This window comes from Vulpes vulpes, chromosome 11 (assembly GCF_048418805.1).
Source record: "Vulpes vulpes isolate BD-2025 chromosome 11, VulVul3, whole genome shotgun sequence".
NCBI classification, from domain to species: Eukaryota; Metazoa; Chordata; class Mammalia; order Carnivora; family Canidae; genus Vulpes; species Vulpes vulpes.
The window spans coordinates 42239032-42259133 of record NC_132790.1 but is presented as its reverse complement, the minus strand read 5'-3'; the positions used below and the strand labels follow the sequence as shown (position 1 = coordinate 42259133).

General features: G+C 47.1%; 1 protein-coding gene across 2 annotated transcripts in view; it reads right to left on the bottom strand.

Moving 5' to 3' along the window:
• Positions 1–20102, bottom strand: part of FAT3 (FAT atypical cadherin 3) — a 654685-nt gene that overhangs the window by 42954 nt on the left and 591629 nt on the right. For both annotated transcript variants that reach the window (XM_072726163.1, XM_072726162.1), the window contains exons 14-19: positions 15767–16156; positions 12789–13003; positions 11409–11546; positions 10054–10197; positions 6808–7005; positions 3178–3976 (exon numbers count right to left, since the gene is read on the bottom strand). In XM_072726163.1, the coding sequence (XP_072582264.1) occupies positions 3178–3976; positions 6808–7005; positions 10054–10197; positions 11409–11546; positions 12789–13003; positions 15767–16156 (1884 nt within the window). The remainder of the gene's footprint in view (positions 1–3177; positions 3977–6807; positions 7006–10053; positions 10198–11408; positions 11547–12788; positions 13004–15766; positions 16157–20102) is intronic.

Sequence of the window (20102 nt, the reverse complement as noted above, 5' to 3'; positions counted from 1 at the left end):
CTACACAGTCCAGAATAGGCAGCTACTTCTATTTATCAACGTAATTATTCCACAGAGTGGTGGAAAGTCCATTTATTGTTATCTTCCAAGCTCCCAGGGTAAACCGAGGAGTAGTCAATACTGGTTGTGCATGTGCGTGTGTGTTTTAAGGGGGGCATTTATTGAATTCAATTACCTCTCCATCCAATAAATGAGAAAATGCCTAAAATGCCTAATGCTTTCCTTAACAGTTTCTCACTGTATTTTCATTAGAGGACACTTTAGAGGAAGTGGGAGCTATTTCTATTTCTAAGGAAGAGCTTGCCCCCTGAACCTGCAGGAAATCTTTCCTATCTTATCTTGCTGTGAGATTTCTCCATGTTTGCTTTCCTGACCACCAGCATTAGCATCACCCAGGGCTACTTGTATAGACTCCTAGGCTCCACTTGAAACCTTTTTTTTTTTTTAGATTTGAGTGTGGGGCTAGCAATGTGCATTTCTGGTAAGCCTCACGTGTGCATGCTGGTGTCTGAGAGCCCCTCTACTGTCCTGGGACGGTGCTGTGAGGCTACTGATCAGTCTGCTGGGGAAAACGAGGTGATCCAAGTATTCTTATAAGCATATAGCACTGGGCTAATGATTCACAGGAGACAGGGAAGACCCCTGTTCTTCAGATGGAGATAAAAGAGGAGCCCAAGAAAAGCCTTTTTTGAATCTGCATGCCATTCTCTCCAGTCGTACCATCTTGGGCAGGGCACCGAGTTGCCACATTTATCAAATGGAGATTATTGTACATCACCTGCTGAAGATGGAACTGAGCCAGATGACCTTTCCAAGTGTTTTTACTACTGAAATCCAGTATTTTATTCCACAGCTTAATTACAAGAGTGACTTGAAGGTTAGAAGAGGCTCTGAGATGAGCCTGAACTGACGTACAGCATTCTTTGAGTAAATGTTCACTTTTCAAACCAAGAAGGACTCTTCATGGGATGCCCGAGGGTTGAATCACAAAAGCTTCCGGCATTCTGGGTTTACTGGGTATAGAAAGGTTTATGGGGACTAGAGAATGGAAGTCCTGGGCAAGGACACCACCTCAAAACTCCCTGCACTTAAAACATTAGTGTCTCATGAAAAACCTCCCTTTCTCCGTTAAAAATCACCTGTTAAAATTCCTCCTTATTTCTTTTTAATTTTTATTTATTTATTTACAAGAGACACAGAGGGAGAGGAGGAGACACAGGCAGAGGGGGAAGCAGGCTCCATGCAGTGAGCCTGATGTGGGACTCGATCCCAGGATTGGGATCATGCCCTGAGCTAAAGGCAGGCGCTCAACCGCTGAGCCACCCAGGTGTCCATAAATTCCTTCTTTCTAGAAATTCTGCCAAGTCTGGGCTCCTCTGTCTCTTGATGTCTCTCATCTCTTGATGAGCTCGTACTCACACCTCAAGACCCTGGACGTAGACAGTATAGAAGTGTCACAGAGAGCTTCCCTCTGGCCATAGCGGGGATCCCGTCCTTCCTATTCTCTGGCATTTATTATAACATCTTGTTTTTGCAAATACGTACTTGCAAGCTCACCAACCTCACAGTAGCCAGCTCCTAAGGGCAGGGACTGTGTCTTTTCCACCTTGAAACTTTAGTGCCTAGCACACTGCTGCCACCATAGATTTTTGCTGACTGACACGAGTTCTCGGAGCATGAGGATTAATTAGCTGGTTTAGTTTCTCCTGCAGGGTCTACCCTGTCCTGCAGTGAACCTCTTTTGAACCCTGCTGTGAATCACTGCATGAAGGCCCTTGCAGAGCTTTGGTGCATAAATCAGTTTGCCTACAAAGGAAATCTAGGTAAAGCCCGGACAGCTGGCATTCATAAATCCTGCATGTTGGTGGCATCTGCCAGAAATGCATCGCATCTAGCATGCATGCGTTGAGTTACCTTGGAGCTTATTTACATATTCAACAGGTCAGCTATGACAATATCTATATGATGGAAGCCTAGAATTCACTGGGGACCACAGGGTGAGTGACTAGCACTTTTCTGGGCTGTGTGGAGGCTGCCAGAATGTCTCTGGGAGGGATCTGTGATCTCACGAGCTCTCCTCTTGAGGAGCTTCTTTTCCAAACTGCAACCAAGAACTTTCTATAGGGAGAAAGAGGCCAGAGGCTTGCCTGTCCCCAGTTACCTAAAGGGATGTTTTACAGATGGCCTCTCTTCCGGCTACGGCCCCTTTGTGCCAAGTTCATGCTGGCTAGAAAAACTCTGGGTGTAATTTTCTGAGAAGAGGGCAGTGAATTTATGGCTGCACATGTCAGAGAGGAAAGGAGGCAAAGAGCAATACTTCTTGCTGACCGCTGTGGGCCTGTGACTCTGGGCGGCTATGGCCTCTGACCAGGAAAGGTCAAGGTTTGGGGACTCTGGTTATATCAACAAACTTGAGCCATTCCATCTCCTCTGCTCTGAGGGCTGAATCCATCCCTTGGCTGAGCTCCTAGGTACGTGGCACATTTTTCACAGAAGCAAATCTGAATGCTTTTACCCTTGGCAATAGCTTCCTAACTTGTTGCCCTGCCTCTGGCCCAGCCCTGGCTACTCCATTCCCCTCTGCAGCCGGCACACTCTTTGTGAAAGCCAGAGCTGGTCCCGTCACTTCTTCACTTCACATCAGCCCACGGCTTCTCCTGCCTTCAGACAATTTCTACAATTTTCATCCCGGCTAAAGGCCCTTGTGTGAACCCTGGGCCTGCTCACAGATCTCATCTGTCATCATGCCCACCCTTCCAGGGACAGAACATCTCTCCCACTCCCCTGGTGTGGGCTTCCTTCCTGCCCTGAACCTTCCTAATACAAGCTGCTCCCTGGCCTGGAATGTTCTTCTTCCTTTGCCTGTTCTCACATGTCTGATTCCTACCTATGCTTTATCCCAACCTGTCAAGTCCTCCTGCAGGACTTCGTACTTCCCCTAGCAATACTTAACGCGTGGGATCCTGCTGGCCTGCTGGTCTGTGCTGCTCAGTAAGCTATCTGCTCCATGGGAGTGGAGACTCAGCCTGTCCTGCTTCTCTCATGGTGACAGCACATGGTAGGTGGCCAGTAAACATCTCGCTGAATGAGTGAATGGATGAATGCCTGTTTATCAAGAATGGCAGCCCAGTCTACTCAGATCGTGGGAAATGTGAGGGAACTCCAAACCACACTCACCGTTACAGGTGCAGCGCACATTCCTGTAGAAACGTGGGCACACGAAGCTTATGCGTGCCGTGCTGTAGGTCATGAGTGCATGGGAATCCAGGGACAAGCCTTGCTCACAGTGCTGCTCCTGACAGTCCAGCCCCGAGCAGTTTTTCTCCAGGATGGCTGAGATGCGCATGATGTTCTCCAGATGTCTCCTGGCATTGGACAGCTTCTGGATCAGGTAGGCTGGCTTGTAGAACTCACTGCTGTGCATTTCCACAGCAAACAGCATGTCCAGCTGGTTGGTCCCCGCTACGGGCTGGATGCTAATGATGCGCAGGCTGTCCTGCTTCTGGGTGAGGACGACATTCCGCAGAGTGCGCCGGAAGCCATGCATGTGCAGCCCCACGAAGTCCTCGGGGGACACGTTCTCAAAGCGGATGGTGACAGTGTTCTGCAGCATCTCATGCACTAGCTGTTCCACATGCACCACCACATCGATGGGCACCTGGAAGCGTCCGTCACTCACTGACACATTCAGGACATACTTGCCACTGTCTAGACCCCCCAGGGCGATGATCTTCCCATCGTGACTGTTCACTTTGAACAAGCTTTTCTGCTCTGATTTCAGGGAAAATGTGAGCACATCATACATGTCTTGATCTGTGGCATGGATCTTCCCAATGACCCCACCAGGAAAATCGTCCTCCATGGTGACAATGTAAATTTCCAGGGGGATGGCCGTGGGCTTGTGAATACTTTCTTCAATGACCCGCACACGGATGTAGGAGTGAGAAACTTGCTGAGGTTTGCCTGAGTCTTTCGCCTGAAACAGCCAACAGAGGGAGAAAGGCAAGGAACTAAGAAAAACCAGAATAATTTTAAAAACAACAAAACTCGGGTGGCCCAGGTGGCTCAGCGGTTTAGTGTCGCCTTCAGCCCAGGGCTTGATCCTGGAGACCCGTGATCGAGTCCCACGTGGGATTCCCTGCGTGAAGCCTGCTTCTCCCTCTGCCTGTGTCTCTGACTCTCCCTCTCTCTCTCTCTCTCTCATGAGTAAATAAATAAAATATTAAAAAAAACCACAAAAAACAAAAAACAAAACTCAGAGGACATTTATTCCTTTACTCGTGTTTGCTCTTTCTCCATCTCGTCACTGCCCGGCAAAATACCGAAGGCGCACATTGCAGTAAGAGGAATGATTTATCACCTTAGAGGGGCACATGTATACTCTGTTATGGACAATAAAATGTGTCCACACAATGTAGCCATTGGGGGTGAACAGGGAAGGACAGAGCATGCTTTGAGATCCAACATGCCTGCAACACACTGGCCTGGTTTTCATTTGAAACAGAAGCCACGGGGGAACCTCATGCATACAGTGGTATTCTCACCGGGAGGAGCAATCTTTGTTCTTTTTGGATTCTTTACCTTTGATTGGGCCAGAGAACTCCGTTTTGTACATTCAAGAAATGACATTGGGTGTGAATTACACAATATTACGGTTTAGAATTAAAAAAATGGGATGCAGAAGGGAAAAATAGGTAGCCTGAAAAACACTTTGTCTTCCTTCTATATACAGGAATTGATAGAAGCACCCCTCCGACAGCAGATCTTCACTGAACACCTGCCACGTGCAACATGGTGGTAGTTAGTGCTGTAGAGCTCCAGAGATGGGCAGATTCCCATGGACCGGGTCAGCACAGATGTCAGAGGATGGAGGGATGTGGTGGATGGACCTCGCAGGTCAAGTGTTCCCGAGGAGATATGCCCTTGTAGGTGGGAGAGTTAAAGCAGGGACTTGGGCATCAATCACATGGAGTTTGAATCTTGACTGCCATTCTCTGTGTGTCTAGCCTTGAGGACGTTACTTATCATTTCTGAACTTCAATTTGTGTGCCTTTAAACATGAGGATAATAGCAGAATCTACTTCACAGGGTTCTGGTGTTGTGGGGATGAAAAGACACAGTGGTTGCGAAGTGCCTAGCACAGGCCTGACTCCTGGAAGTACTTAGTGCATCTGAATTAATGTGATGAATCATGTGAACCAGAGCTGCTGAAAGGGAAAAGTCATGCAGGAACAGATAAGTTTAACAAATCAGGCTGAACTTGAAATCAAACTGTGGAAGGCCTCAAAGGACAGCAATGAGCGTGGACTTCATAGGCCAGACAATGCCCGCTCAAATGTCAGTGAGCAGAGGGGTGACAAAAGGGCATGAAGCCTCTGGATGGGAGGGGACTGTTCAGTGGGCCCGTGGACTGAGCAGGACTGGAGAACCACGTTTGCTCAAGGACCCTGAAATTCAAAATCAGAGCATGTGGGGCTGGAGTTCAGCCTACAGATCCCAAGTTTTCAGGCACTAGGGAGCCACAGAAGGCTTTAGTTCAGGGCAGAAGTTGGCCCACCTTTTCTGTAGAGGGCTAGATAAGGAATAGTTTTAGGCTTTGGGGTTATAGGATCTCTATCAATAATCAACTATGTTTCCAGTGTGGGAGTAGCCAGAGCATATGTAAATGAATGGATTAGGCTACGTTCCAACAAAATTTTATGTATAGAAACAGGGTGAGGGCAAGATATGGTCCAGAGGCTGCAGTTGGTGGAAGCCTGGTTTAGGGCACTGACAAAACCAAAGTGGAATGAGTAATCTGGAAGGGGCATAGGGATATATCAGGAAAGCATGAGGAGTCACCCAAGAGGTTCCTGCAACAGTGACTATACGAGGAGGTACTGAGTAAAGTGAGGCAAGGAAGGAAACGTGACTGATGCACACAGGGACCTTGTGAAGGCAGAAACTTAGCACTTGGTGGTAGTTTAACTTTAGGGACATGCTCAGAGCCGAAAGCCATTAATTCGGAAGGTTTCGTGGAGCAGAGTAAGCCATAGTTTATTCTAAGAAATAATGAACACAATGAAATGTTATCCAAACATAAATAATAATTATTGCTACCATTAGTAATGACTTAGGGTTGCCCTCTGTGGCATCTGCGAATCAAAAATCACTTAGTTTCACGGATGGGACCCAAATCTTGGTACAGGCAAAATTAATTCCTGAGAACTCATTTCCTGCTCTTAGCCACACCCTTTCCATGCTTTGGCCTCTTTGTCCTATTTCATTTCACACAGGCCATTGATCTTGAGGAAGCTGACATGCTGGGAGGCCACGGCCATCTGAGTGCTTGGTCCCCTCCTGCCTCTCTGGGACAATTTACCAAGCAAAATTCTGCTTCAGAAGCAGAGGCCACGATATGCCTCAATCACATTAGGACAAAGATTGGGAGCTTTGGCGGGTGGAGTAATGTGGCAACTTCTACTCAGTATAAAGCAGCAAGCCTTGACCAGTTAGTGGTCTTGGAGGGTCAGTTAGAACCCTGGGAGTTTTTAGAATGCAGGTTTCAGCCCAGCTACTGTCTGGTTGGCACAGCCTACAGGATTGTCCCTCTGAACAATGATGCTTCCCTTCCTTCCTGTTCAATTTCACACAAAGAGGCCGCTTTTATTGGTGTGAAATTGAATTTGAGAGTAAAAGGGGGAACATTCCTGCACAGTAATGAATTCTGTTGACTTGCTCAACAAAGAAAACCCATCCAACAGGCACAGGCCAAAGGTGGCCTGATGCAGACAGAGGACGGGCTGTACCTGGACAGACGGGTCGTACCTGGACACACAGCACGTACTCTGGAGACTCCGTGTGCTGGAAGACCACGGCTGATCGCAGGATCCCATGTGGGTCCAGCACGAACTCCTCTTCTTCATTTCCCGACAAAATCGAGAAGGAGAAGGGAGGCCCATTGTGGAATGAGTCCCTGTCTGTCACCACCAGCTGCAAGATGCTGGTGCCTACTGGCTTATTTTCCTGCATAAAAGAGGATATTAAAAAGGAAGATAAAATTACACCTCTCTTCACATTGAAAAAAAAACAAACCAAACAAACCATCATTACTGGCGAGAAAACAGGGCTTTGAGCAGAAGGGATTCGCTGTGATATTATTTTCTCTTCCGAAAATAGGCGGGTGTCTGTAAGCATCATGCTCTGCATCCTTGGCTGCCTCCCCTCCACTGCCCCTAAGACGCTGAGCTGCAGGTGGGAACATCAGGACCTCCCAGGGTGGCACCAGCTCCATCTTGTCCTTCACAGTTTGGAAGGGCCCTGAGATCACCTAAGCAGCTCTGGGGAAACAGGGTGCTCACCAGCCTTTTGTGGGTAGGTTGGAAGGCCCTTCAAGGCCAAGAAAGCATCAACCTTTTGGGATGGGAAGGCACTTCATCACCCCCATCACAACACGATCATGCTGAGGCCCAACACTGACATGGTGTCACAAGATTGGACTTGCTCGGGGGATGGGGTGGGGATTGGGGCACGTCCTGGCAACTTCCCAGCAAGTACACAAAGGCATACGCCGGGTGGGAAATGGGCCTTGACACCTCACCCCTCTGAACACGGTTCTGCCGGGTTTCTCAAGAAAAGGGCAAGGGGGCTAAACTATTCCTCAAACTGAGAATGAAGAGAAAGAAAATCCTTCAAGTCATCAGAATTTTTGGAAACCCTGATGTTATCATTCAAGCATCATGTTACAGAACCTCTCTGCCTTTTCCCCAAAATAGAGACACAAAGGCTCTTTGTCACCCCTTCTTGGGGCGAGGGTTCTCCTTAGTCTGATAACGCCAAATTAAATTCCTCTGTAGCTCAGGCATTGGTTTTCCTGCCCTGCTCTGTTTAGACTTCGGTATCACCACAGCTTGGGCCTGAAGTCAGTTTCATTAGTTCAGGCCTTCTGATGACATCGATTCAGCATTAAATAAGTTTGGGTCATAGAGATGGAGACCATGATACGCTGCAGTGTGGACAGGAGTCACGTACCGGACAGGCACACTCAAGCTTTCAGGGCTGAGTTAGTCTTATGAAAACCATGTGTTGGAATAAGGAGATTATCCTGGTTTGGAAAAAGCAAGGAATGTTCTCTGAAGGAGAAAGAGAAAAGGACCTTAAGGACCTCTCATTTTGTGCCTTCTCTCAAGTGGCCTTTTCTTTGTTTTTAGATTTTTATTTATTTATTCATGATTCAGAGAGAGAGAGAGAGAGGCAGAGACACAGGCAGAGGGAGAAGCAGGCTCCCTGTTGGGAGCCTGATGCAGGACTGGATCCCAGGACCCTGGGATCACACACTGAGCCAAAGGCAGATGCTCAACTCCTGAGCCACACAGGAGCCCCTCAAGTGGCCTTTTTGTCATCAAGAACTAGCCTCTGTTTCCCTCTGGCATTAGCCACGGCACTGCCTCAGCCCTGCACAGATTTACTATTTCACGGTGACAGCATACTCAGCACCACACAAAATAGAAGATTTATTGATTTGTTTGCTCACTTTATAAAGGCCATTTCCTCCACTGGAGAGAGAGGGAGACAGAGAGAGAGAGAGAGAGAAAGAGAGAGAGAGAGAGAGAGAGAGAGAGAGCCAACCCCAGGGTTCACCATCTGAGAAGGAAGGGGGAGAGAGGACAGAGACAGGCCCCAGGGTGACGGGAGCCACGGTCACTGCTCATGGCTGCGATTCTTGTTTCTCCTGTGGTGCATGTGGAAATGGTCTGTCAGACTGATTGATGGGTGTCATAAAACTGAATGTTCAGCAAGCAGAGCCCATTTTGTTTTGGGGTGAGCACACAGAGGCAAGGCGAGCAGCTCCACCCTGGGAGGCAGCCCAGGAGGAGGGCTGGGATCTTCAAGAAAGGGAAATGCGAGAAGGTGCAGGCCCTGGGGGCAGCTTGGGGGAAGCCGGAGAGGGGAGGAGAAGGCAGACTGCTGGAAAGAGCATCAGAGAAGAGAGGAAGACCAAACTACCACTGGTGAAAGAATCAGATTTCGCTGACAAAGTGGGAGGCAAGAAGCAGAGGGCTGCTTGCTTTCTGAGTGAGCGCACCCCTCCTCCCTGCTCTCCTCCCAGTCCTCCTCTGGAGGTGGGGAGCCTGCTGCCAGACGTGGCCAGACGCAGGCTTGATGTTATTCCAAAGATGTCCCTCCAGACCTGGCTCACTCTCATCTTACCTTCTGCCCACAGACCCTGCAGACTCCGCGGGAGGCGATTCTTAGGCCAAACTGGATCAGGCAAGAACTGGGTCTCTGGACAAGCTGAGCCCCCCCACCCCCCACAACACGTATATCCATCCCCCTTTCCTCTGGCTCCTCCAGGCCCACAGCGGTCCCGGACTGGCTTCCCTGAACCTCCCGGAGTTGGGAAGTGGAGGCAGCTCCACCCCTAGCACCCAGCTCAAAAAGATGAAACATCTTTTGAATGAAAAAATGGATGGGAAGAAGAGTCATGCCCTCCTGAGAGCACAATATCAGTAGTAAAGCTACTCCATCCCGCAGCGTAATTCTAAGTAGCAGGTGGATTTAAAGTGCTAAACAAATTGCTTATGGAAGATTGATTTTAATGAGCAGCAACTCTTTCCTGATGCCCAATCTGTCTCGGAGAGATGAGACAGTCTGCAGCAATCTCCCTCCGCTGCTGGGACAGCATGGAGAGGCTGAAAGGCAGCCTGTGGCTGGGGAGAAGACAGGGCACTTTCTGCAGAAGGCTGACCCGAGTTCAAATCCTGAGTGTGCCACCTTGGATGAGCTACTGAACCCCTCAGGCCCTTAGCTCCCTCACTGTGGAGCTGGGGCTGCCTCCCTCTCCCATGTCATTGGGCTGTGATGGGGACAAGCAGTACACGCAAAGTGCCCGACAGTAGAAAGAACCCAGTTGGCAACGGTGCTCACCAAACCTTATCAGTCAGTTGCTGGGAAGAGTCAGGCTCTTTTATCAGGTATAAAGGAAAAAAAAGAGACGACATGATGAGTGAAACCAGAGAGAGGAGGAAGGCTGAGTGCATAAGGACTAGTGCCCGGCAGGCAAGATTTGCTCACCTGGATCACAGCAGTATAGTTAGCAGGGGTAAAGACTGGGCTGTTGTCGTTCACGTCTGAAATGTCAATGTTGACGGTGGCAGTCGACGACATCACAGGAATGCCACTGTCGACTGCCTGGACCAGCAGGGAGTATCCGGACACCTGCCAAAGCACAAAGGGCCGACAGTAAAGCACTTCCTCTCCCCTGCTCACACTCTGAGGAGCTGCACGCTCGGCTCGGCTTTGCGGGAGATCAGCCACCTCCACTCTTGGTTCTCTAGACCAGGGTTTCTCAGCCTTGGCATGACATGTGGGGCCCGAGGTGATTCTTGCCTGCTGGGGGCTATCCTGTGCTTTTGTAGGATGTTTAGCTGCACATCTGGTCTCTACTCACTCGAAGCCAATATCACTTTTTGCTCATTCAGGACAACCCAAACTGTCCCCAAATGTCACCAAGTCCCCTAGAGGGGCAAAACCATCCTTGGTCAGACCTACAGCTCTTGGCCTTCGTTCAAACACAACAACTGTCACGCTGATCTTATTTATCAGTTCTGATACCTCAGGAGGAATGGGGATATACCACCCAGGGGGGCTTTTCTGCTTTTTAGCACCACTACTACATCTTTTCCCATATTTAATTTCACTTTGAAGACATATATTTTTAGGAAAAAACACAATTCTCAACCTTGGCAGAGGAAGACTTTTCTGGATCATTCTTTCTGACCTAAATACCTTCAGATGATCCTTTTGTATCTGCTCACCTAGGGCTAACGCTGCTGATAAGACCAGGACCACAGGATCCCAATGCTGAAGGTACTTTCTTTTCTTTCTCTTTCTTTCTTTCTTTCTTTCTTTCTTTCTTTCTTTCTTTCTTTCTTTCTTCTCTTTCTTTCTTTTTCTTTCAGATTTTATTTATTTGAGTCAGAAAGAGCATGAGCAGGAGGGGAAGGGCAAAGGGAGTGGAAGGAACAGATTCTCTGCTGAGCAGGGAGCCTGATGTGAGGCTTGATCCCGGGACCTTAGGATCACAACCTGAGCCAAAGGCAGACGCTTCACAGACTGAGCCACCCAAGTGTCCCCAGAAGGTACTTTCTTGCCTCCTTGCTCTAGGAAGGACCAAAATTCAAAGCATCCAGAAAGACACATCTTTTGCCTTTTCTTTAAAACACCCATAAGTAAGAAGTTGTCAGTACCTATTGGCAGAAACTTCTTTCTAAGGTTTATCCCCAATATGTCATGCTGCATTTTGGCCCATCCTATTTACTCTCATTAGTTGGGATGGAGAATCTTCCTACTTTTACTCAGGAAGCCTATACTGGATTCCAGTGAAGGGATGGTGTGGATAGGAGGGGAGCTGGCCTAAACTAGCTTACCCGTTCCCGGTCTAATTTCTTCTTAACTTTTACAAGTCCTAGGACAGGCTCCACAGCAAATTCATTGTCCCGATCTCCGTTCACAATGGAAAAACGAATCTGTCCATTGGGCTGGCTATCTGCATCTTCTGCTACTAGCTTCATTGGACACAAGAAAAAAAAAAAAAACCAAACAAAAAAACACAACAACAACAAAACAAAACAAAAACACATGACATAAGAGATAGAGAAAAGATTTATTCTTAGGGCCCCAGGTCTTACAAATGGGCATAGCTCTGACAATTGTCTTAGGTGCTATGCTCATGTGCCAGTGATCATGCCCCTGTTGGAAGAGCTCATGGCTTGGCTGAAAGAGGCACCATTACTGGAGCTGCCACTTTCTTTCCATTTTTGTCTGTCTACAGCTTGATGACACTTATTACACATGATTTTCCTCATGCCTTGAGTCAGTGAGGATAGAGCCAAAGCTGGTATGGATAGTTTGGTTATTTTTTTTCCCCAATTCTGCAAATAATGGTCTCCACCACTGAGTCAGACATTCTTTAAATCTATGCAGTTCCAGGTTAAGGAAGCCCAAGAAAATTCCCTTTCCCACATGGCAACCACACTGGCCCACTCTCTACTGCTCCATTTTGGGGATATTGGGATTTCTATGTGTGCAAGTAGTCTTGTCACATCCAGGAAGGAGAGAGGGCCTGGGAAGTTCACGACTGGAGTGTAAAGAATGAACACCCATACCAGGGACTGCAGAAGCCAGAGAGGACAGATGGAAGGGACCTGTCCAGTAGGGGTGGTGACGATGGTTAAGAATGGGATTGATGATTTCCCAAATGTAATTTGTAAGTTTGAGAGAACTGATGTTCTCCTAATACATGGTTTGTCCTTACTGGTATTAAAAAAAACTTCCTTCCAGAAAGAGCTTCTCTAAGAGTGGCCAGTCTTAATCTTGCTCCCATATATAGCTGTCCGGCTCTCTGTGTGTGCATGTGTGCATGTGTGCATGAGTGGGGTGGGGGGAGGATGGATTTATTTAATCTTAGTCACCCCATAACTTACTATCTAAGGTCAGAAACCAGTGAGAGCTGCCATTAGAAATGTATTCCATGGTCTGTTCTGTTTTTTTAAAAAACAAAAACAGACACTCCCAGGAAGAAAGTAATCATTGGTCACTTATACTTTGATATAAATGAATTTATTAGGCCCTCCAATGTAGAAAAGGAGAAGAAGCAGCTGAAATATTGGTGACTGACTGGGGTTCTTGGGGACAAAAAGACCCTGAGAAGAAAAAGTGTAATGAGAATTCAAGATAGGTTTTGCTCACTTTTTCACTCTATTTAGGACTATGAGCCTCAGACATCTGGACCTCCCACTGGTACCTACCAAAATGACAGAGTCTCCGACCAAGGCGTCTTCACTGATGACAGCACTGTAGACATCCTGGCTGAACCTGGGAGGGTTGTCATTCACATCTGTGAGGTTGATGCTGACAGTGGCCACAGCACTGAGAGCCGGCGTGCCCCCATCTTTGGCTTCTACCACCAGGTAAAACTTTTTGCATAATTCATAGTCCAGGCCCTCAGAGACAGAAATACCTCCTTTGAAGAAAAATGGGAAGTTTTTGATTTTATTAGGAAAAAAAACTTTGGTCAGCAGTTCCATAATCATGGTAATATTTATAACATCATCTCTAGCCAAGAATTTTAAATATTCAAGATTTTGTTTATTTAATGCCCCACGGAAAGCATCTTAGAGTCTGACTAATGCTGTCAGTTAAAAAACACAGCCATCCATCAGACACAACACTGAAGAAATAAAGTCTTTGACTATTTCTGCAATAGCTTCTGAACATCTCTCAAGCAGCCTGAAACTCTCTGGCATCATTCATGCATATGCCGCTAGGGAGAAGCATCCCTAGTAAGTGTCTCCCTATGATCCCTTAATTGGACCCGGGCAGACAGAGAATAAGCTGAGATGTGTGGATGTGACTGCATGACCCCGCCCCTAGTCAGCAAGTGAATACCTGCAGACTTCACTGAATTCAATTAATGACTAACATGCCTCACCAAGTTATAATGTGCTTATCTCAAACTATTACAGCACGAAGAGGGCAAAGAGTTCAGACATCTCAAGGTACCGTGACCTAATGGAAGGGAAATACCTGGGATTAGTGGCCAAACAGTAAGTGTGAGTTTAGTGTCCACAACCATAGAGCAGAAGTCGTGTCCATGTCACAAAGCGATTTAATTTAAGGAAGTAGAACAAGTGACAGGCCCTGGCTGGGTGCCACCCCTAAGAAGGGCTCTGTGAGTGCTTTTCCTTCCCATTCTATCTCTTTCTGGTGAAGTGACCCAATCTTGCACTCTGCAATTGGAAACTGGTCATCGTACTGCCTGTAGAGCAGTTCTCAAAGGAATTAACCTCTCTCCCAACTGGAAAACAATCTTTAGGACCAAGGTCAAGATGTCACATCCATTCACATCTGCAGACAGGCATCGTTCCTAGCTGCTAAAGCTGCCCTTCTACTTAAGGTGAGAAACCAAAGTCATGCCTGTAACAAGAGCCTCTTTCTCTCCATAATTAAGTTTTCTTAGCAATTACCCCTCTTAGCACTTTGTTTTGTATCCCAGTCTCGTTATCCAGTGCCAAAATTAAACAGCACTTAACCGTTTCCCCATGGTATTCATATACAATGGCCATAACTAGACAGACTAAGTCTAACATGTATTTAAATGAGGGAAACCCCATACATTTTAATTCGAAGTAGTGACCTTAATAAATGGAGTTATTGGGCAGCCCTGGTGGCGTAGCGGTTTAGCGCCACCTGCAGCTCAGGGTGTGATCCTGGAGACCTGAGATCGAGTCCCATGTCGGGCTCCCTGCATGGAGCCTGCTTCTCCCTCTGCCTGTGTCTCTGCCTCTCTCTCTCTCTCTCTCTCTGTCTTTCATGAATAAATAAACAAAATCTTAAAAAAAATAAATAAACAGAGTTACTGCTGGGAGAAGTTGCTAATGCAATTCTTCCATCAATGTTTCCCCCTTCCTAAACCTAAGGGCAGGAACTGTAGCTTCTTCCTATTTTGCACCATCCCCTACCCCAGCAGAGCAGTGCTCTATAGAGAGAAGAACACGTATTCCAGAATCAGGGAGATCTGGGCTCAAATCCTGGATCCCCCACTGACTCCCAGTGGACATTGGAGACCTTACTTAACCTCTTCAAAGCTCTGTTTTTCTCATATGGAAAATGAGAAAAATAACTAATGATTTAATAGGAAACTGGCATATTCATCATGTTAAAGAAATGTTGCGGATTATGATAGTTTCCTATTCATGTTTACTGAACTATCCAAAGGAGAATGTACCTCCTTTCCCACCTTACTCAATGAGTGCACTTTCCTTTTGTGATGAGGGAATTATGTCCAATGGACAGGAAGTGGAAGAGACTTACCTTTCTTATCTGAAAAATAGGCCTGCTTTGGCATGACTATTCATGGGGGATTGGGTGAACAAATGAGACTACTCATGAAAGTGATTCAAAAATATTAATACAAACACTATGAAAAATGAAAAGGTGAATATGTTCACTCTTCAAAGAATGTCCAAACTTGCTTCTTGAATTACTCAAAGTGCCCCCAGTAGTTAACTCCCTAATGAAAAGAAAGTCCTAGGCTTTTCCTTTTGTTCTCTTGGTTCATTTTTTGACCTGTTTTCCCTAAGCGATGCCACACTGGCCCTGAGTTTGCAAAGGGCGTGGTAAGACATGACAGTGTTCTGACTGGCAGTTAGTAGGCAGGACCCAAACACAGTGCTAGTTCTGGCTGCCTGGGGTGCTGAGTTGAGAAGGCCTGCATGTCACTGTGCATGCCACTTATCCTTGTCTGCTTTGGTAGGTGACAAGAGAGTGGCAGCCTGAGTGTGGATAGGGACAAGTGCACACTGATGTCTAAGAGCACTTCCACACCCATAAACACATGATCCAAATAAAACAACACAAAATGAAACAAAGCAAAAACAGAAAAGAGAGGGAAAGAAACAAATCCTTATGCTCAGTATGCAAATATTACTTCCTGTCCCCATCAATGAACCACGTTACTGCTTTCAAGCTTTCCTCTGAGAAATCCAGAACCCCACATGGCGGTCAAGTATTTGCCCAATGAGCCCACAGCTGGGGGCTTAACACTTGGCAGGGGGCATCCACAGAAACAGAGTACCAGAAGGGACCCTTGGGTCTTCATGCAGGTCCTGCCATGAGAAGGTGTGCTTTCACTGGGAGAGGTGTAGGAGAGGAAAAAGAGCCCATTCAGAGGGTGGTTAGATGGTTAAGAGAAATATGAATTCTAAATAGGCTGCCATTTACCCACCTGTCTTTGGGTTGATTCTAAATCTCCCTTGTTCATTCCCAGATCGGATGAGATACGTAATCTCAGCATTTGTGCCAATATCTTTGCTGGTGGCAAAAACAGCAAGCACTTGGGTGCCGGGGGAGGTATCCTCAGGCACTGTCACCAGGTAGTCCCTCCGCTCAAATACAGGGGGGTTGTCATTAATGTCCAAGACAGTGATGGTGACGGTAGCAAGAGAGGACAGAGCCTGACCAGGGCTCTGGTCGGTGGCTTGGACACTGATGTTGTAGGAGGGCTGCTGCTCCCGGTCCAGTGGCTGCTCCAGGATAATGATGCCTGATGAGCTGTCGATGGAGAAGAACCCGTTGGCAGAGTCCACCAGGGAGTACACCACCTTCCTGTTGATGCCTATGGGAGACGCAGGAACGTTAGCGGAAAGAGTGCAGCTTGATGTTCTGCACTCACTAGAATATTATATCTCTGCTGACTTAGACAAAGGACAACAATGACAGAAGTCAACAGCTTTGGTCCTACGAAAGTTTAATAAATATATGGTGGAATTAAGTGGTAAAGAAATGTAAAATATCAGCAACAAATATCATAAATAGTTGTGTATTCTTCATATATTAGGGAACCCCACGCATCTTTAAGAAAAACTCTAAGATGCTGATAGATATGTGGGTAAAGATGTGCCACAGAAAGAGAAATACGATTTAATTCATTTCTTCAGTAAATGAGTATCTGCAATCTATCGGGCACTATTCTAGGTGCTAGAGATTTTAGCAACAGACAAGAGCCAAACATTTCTTTTGTTTTTGTTTGTTTTTTTTAAAGATTGTATTCATTTATACACGAGAGACCCAGAGAGAGAGGCAGAGACACAGAGGGAGAAGCTGGCTCCATGCAGGGAGCCCGATGTGGGACTCAATGCTGGCACTCCAGGATCACGACCTAAGCCGAATGCAGACGCTCAACCACTGAGCTACCCAGGCACCCCAAGGGTCAAACATTTCTTGAGGAATTTCTTACACTCTGTGGGAGTACATAAGAAATTAACAACAAACAATCAGTCAAATAAATGGTACATTAGAGGGTAAAAAGGAAGAAAACTAAAGCCATAAAGGGGGGAATGGGGAGTGCTGGGGAGACAGAGTTTGGGAGGTAGAGGGAAGGATGGTAACTTTAAGGTGGTCAGGGAAGGCCCTGACATTTGAAGAAAAACCCAAATGAGGGGAAGGACTGAATAGTGCAGATGTCTGGGAGGAGAACACTGCAGGAAGAGAGACCGGCAAGGACAGGGGTGGAAGTCCCTCGAGTGTATGTGAGGGCATCATCAAGAAGGCTGCTGTGACTATGGTTGGGAAGAAGGGAGTAGAAGATGGCTCGGGGTGACAGCAGGTTGGGGAGCAGACTGTGTGGGGTTGTAGTGCTGAGGTGAGAAGCCAGCCAAGGGCCCTGAGACGGGCAGTCATGAGACGGAATTCAGATTTTTTTTTAAAGATTTTATTTATTTATTCATGAGAGCTAGAAAGAGAGGCAGAAAGAGAGAGAGAGAGAGAGAGGCAGAGACACAGGCAGAGGGAGAGGCAGGCTCCATGCCGGGAGCCGGATGTGGGACTCAATCCCGGGTCTCCTGGATCACACCCTGGGCTGAAGGCAGCGCTAAACCACTGAGCCACCCAGGCTGCCCGGGACTCAGATTTTTAACAGGATCATCCAGACTAATCGTAAGGGGTGAGAAAAGCAGCAAGTAAGGAAGCAGAGACAGCTGGTCGACTCCTGCAGGAATGCAGGCATGTGACAGTGGTGACTTGCACAGGCGGTGGGCCCTGAGTGGTGAGAAGTGGTCGGTTCCGGCCTGTTCTGAACACGGAGGTGGTGAGAAAAGACTGTTTTCTGATGGTGGGGCTGGCAGGAGACGAGGTGTGAGAGAAAGAGAAGATCCCAGGATGATTCAACTTTTGGCCTGAGTGGCTGAAATGTGGGAGCCGCTGTCAGCTGGGATAGAGAGGACTGCAGGAGGATGAGGATTTGGAGGACACACCAGGAGCCCCATTTTGGACAGATTAAATTCGAGATGGGCATTTTGTGTGTAAGTGGAGATTCAAGTAGGGAGCTGGGCAGGAGGCTGGAGATCCAAAGAGAGGTCCATGTTGGAGCTAGGGATGTGAGGGCTGCCAGCCATCAGGTGCCACACAGAGCCATGAGATGGGTGAGGCCATAAGGGAATGTAAAGAGGAAAAGAGCAATCTGACAGCCATGAGCCTCGAGCACTGCATCAAGGAAGGGAGAAGATCTACTCCGAGGGCGACCTCCCACTCTGTGATTTAAAGAAACGCATTCACTTAGCAAAGTAGCATTTTACCTTAATATACACAAAGCTAAAACCTATCAGCCAGGAAAATGTCTACCAACAACCAGCAAATTAGTGAACGATGATCAGATTGACTTCAGGTTCTGAAGACTGATTGAATGCCTCATCAGAGGATCTTAGCACTTCAAAATGGTTTATGCACCCCAAATTCAGCAGGTATTAAGATTTTTAAGAGGCAAAATGTAACAACGCTACAGGCTGATATAACATTATTTTGATCCTACATGCTCTCAATGAATACAGTCATTAATCAAGGGTCTCTAGCTAGGACTGCCATCTGAAAATGCCTTTTGTGAATCATGGACTCCTAGAATGTAAGCTCTTAGAAGGGAGGGCCTCACTCTGTGTTGTTTTCTATTATAACATCACACTATGGGGTCAGACATTTGGCAGTAATAAGAGTTAAACACTTTACTCCCTCAATGTGTAATTTCTCTTCAGCCAAAATTCCCAGCAAACCAATAAAATCATCTATCTGCAGGGAGTGACATAAATTGCATTATGTGGCTTTAACCAAAAGGTCAACACTGAGAGCTTGTTCTTGGTTCCATGCCAGAGAGTCCATTTTTTCCAAAGTTTCATCATTTACTTTTATTTCTCTTTCAAAACAACGACCCTGAGATATATAAACATCAACTTCTGATTTTATTGGTACTGGGATTAAAAACAAGGTTTTCCTATTCCCTTGCTGCCCCTGGAAATAAGAGCAGAGGTTTTGGGGATGCTTTCTGGCTCTTTGTAGTATGGCTCCAAGATTAAATCCTTCCACAATTCCGGGGGGTGAATATGCACAGGATTGCAATAACCCTGCCTGGGTGCCAGAGCTGGTTGTGTGTGCCAGAAGCTGCCTTGGCTGATTAGAGGCTCTCAGGATACCTCTCAGAGTCACAAAAACAGATTTATGGAAACACATCAGCGACTGACATAAATATACCACACAGGTTTTCAAATCCCACACACTGCCTGCGAGTTTGACTTCCACCCCCAGCGTATGGAACACCACCCTTACTAACAATAAGATGGGGCAGGAAATTCATGTAGGGTCTTTCATCTGAGCATCTGCTGACAACAAGACCCCCTTCACTGATGCATAAACCAAGGACTGAGGGATTTGCCTGCTGCCACTAGCATTATTAGGTGAGCATGAGGGACAAGATCCTGTGTTCCCTAGGCCAATCCCCTTACGGATTTCCAGAGATCTGCCCCTGGACATGCTTCTTCTTTAGATCTGGAGATCATTTAGGAAGAAGGGAATTTATGACTCACTGTTCTGCCAGCAGTGGTGCTCCGAACGAGCTGAGTGAGGAGAGGTAGGGGTTGGATCTGCACACTGCTGCTCTCTGTGGCAGCAAGGCCTGAAGGGAAGGTGCCTCTAAGGCTGTCTGTGTTTCCTCCACTGGGACAGACGGCTGAAATCCAATCAAACCTATCACCTACGTTCCCAATCTGCGGCTTTCTTTTCCAGCCCTATTCAGAGGCACTCCACTCTGCTCACATCCCCAAGCGGGAGATGCTGTGTTCTCTGAGCTTCCTGCTCAGCGGGCTGGCCCTGTTGTGGAGCACTGAGCACTGCGTTTACAAGGCTGACATTAATCAGCCACACAAAGACCATGGCTCCCCTCTGGGCAGATTCTGTTAATTTAAATTCGGTGACAGGGTTTTTCTGCTTTGCCACAGCAGAAAACCATCCCCTCCCCCCTCCAAGTTGCTGACCCCAACTCCCCCCGCTTCCCATACATTCTGCTTCTGACAGTATCTTGGGCATTCACACCAGGAGGAACTGGGAGATTTATTGTTTCCTTCTCCTTTCTGTTACCAATCAGACTGATATGGAAGCGAGACCAGAACAGGGGGAGGGAAAAAAAAAAAAAACCTCAACAAACCTGCCAAATGGCATCACTTATGATTTGGTAGCTCTCAAGAAAAGAGCAGAATGTATTTTTGGAATGTATTAAAATTCCCCACTTAGACCCACTCGCA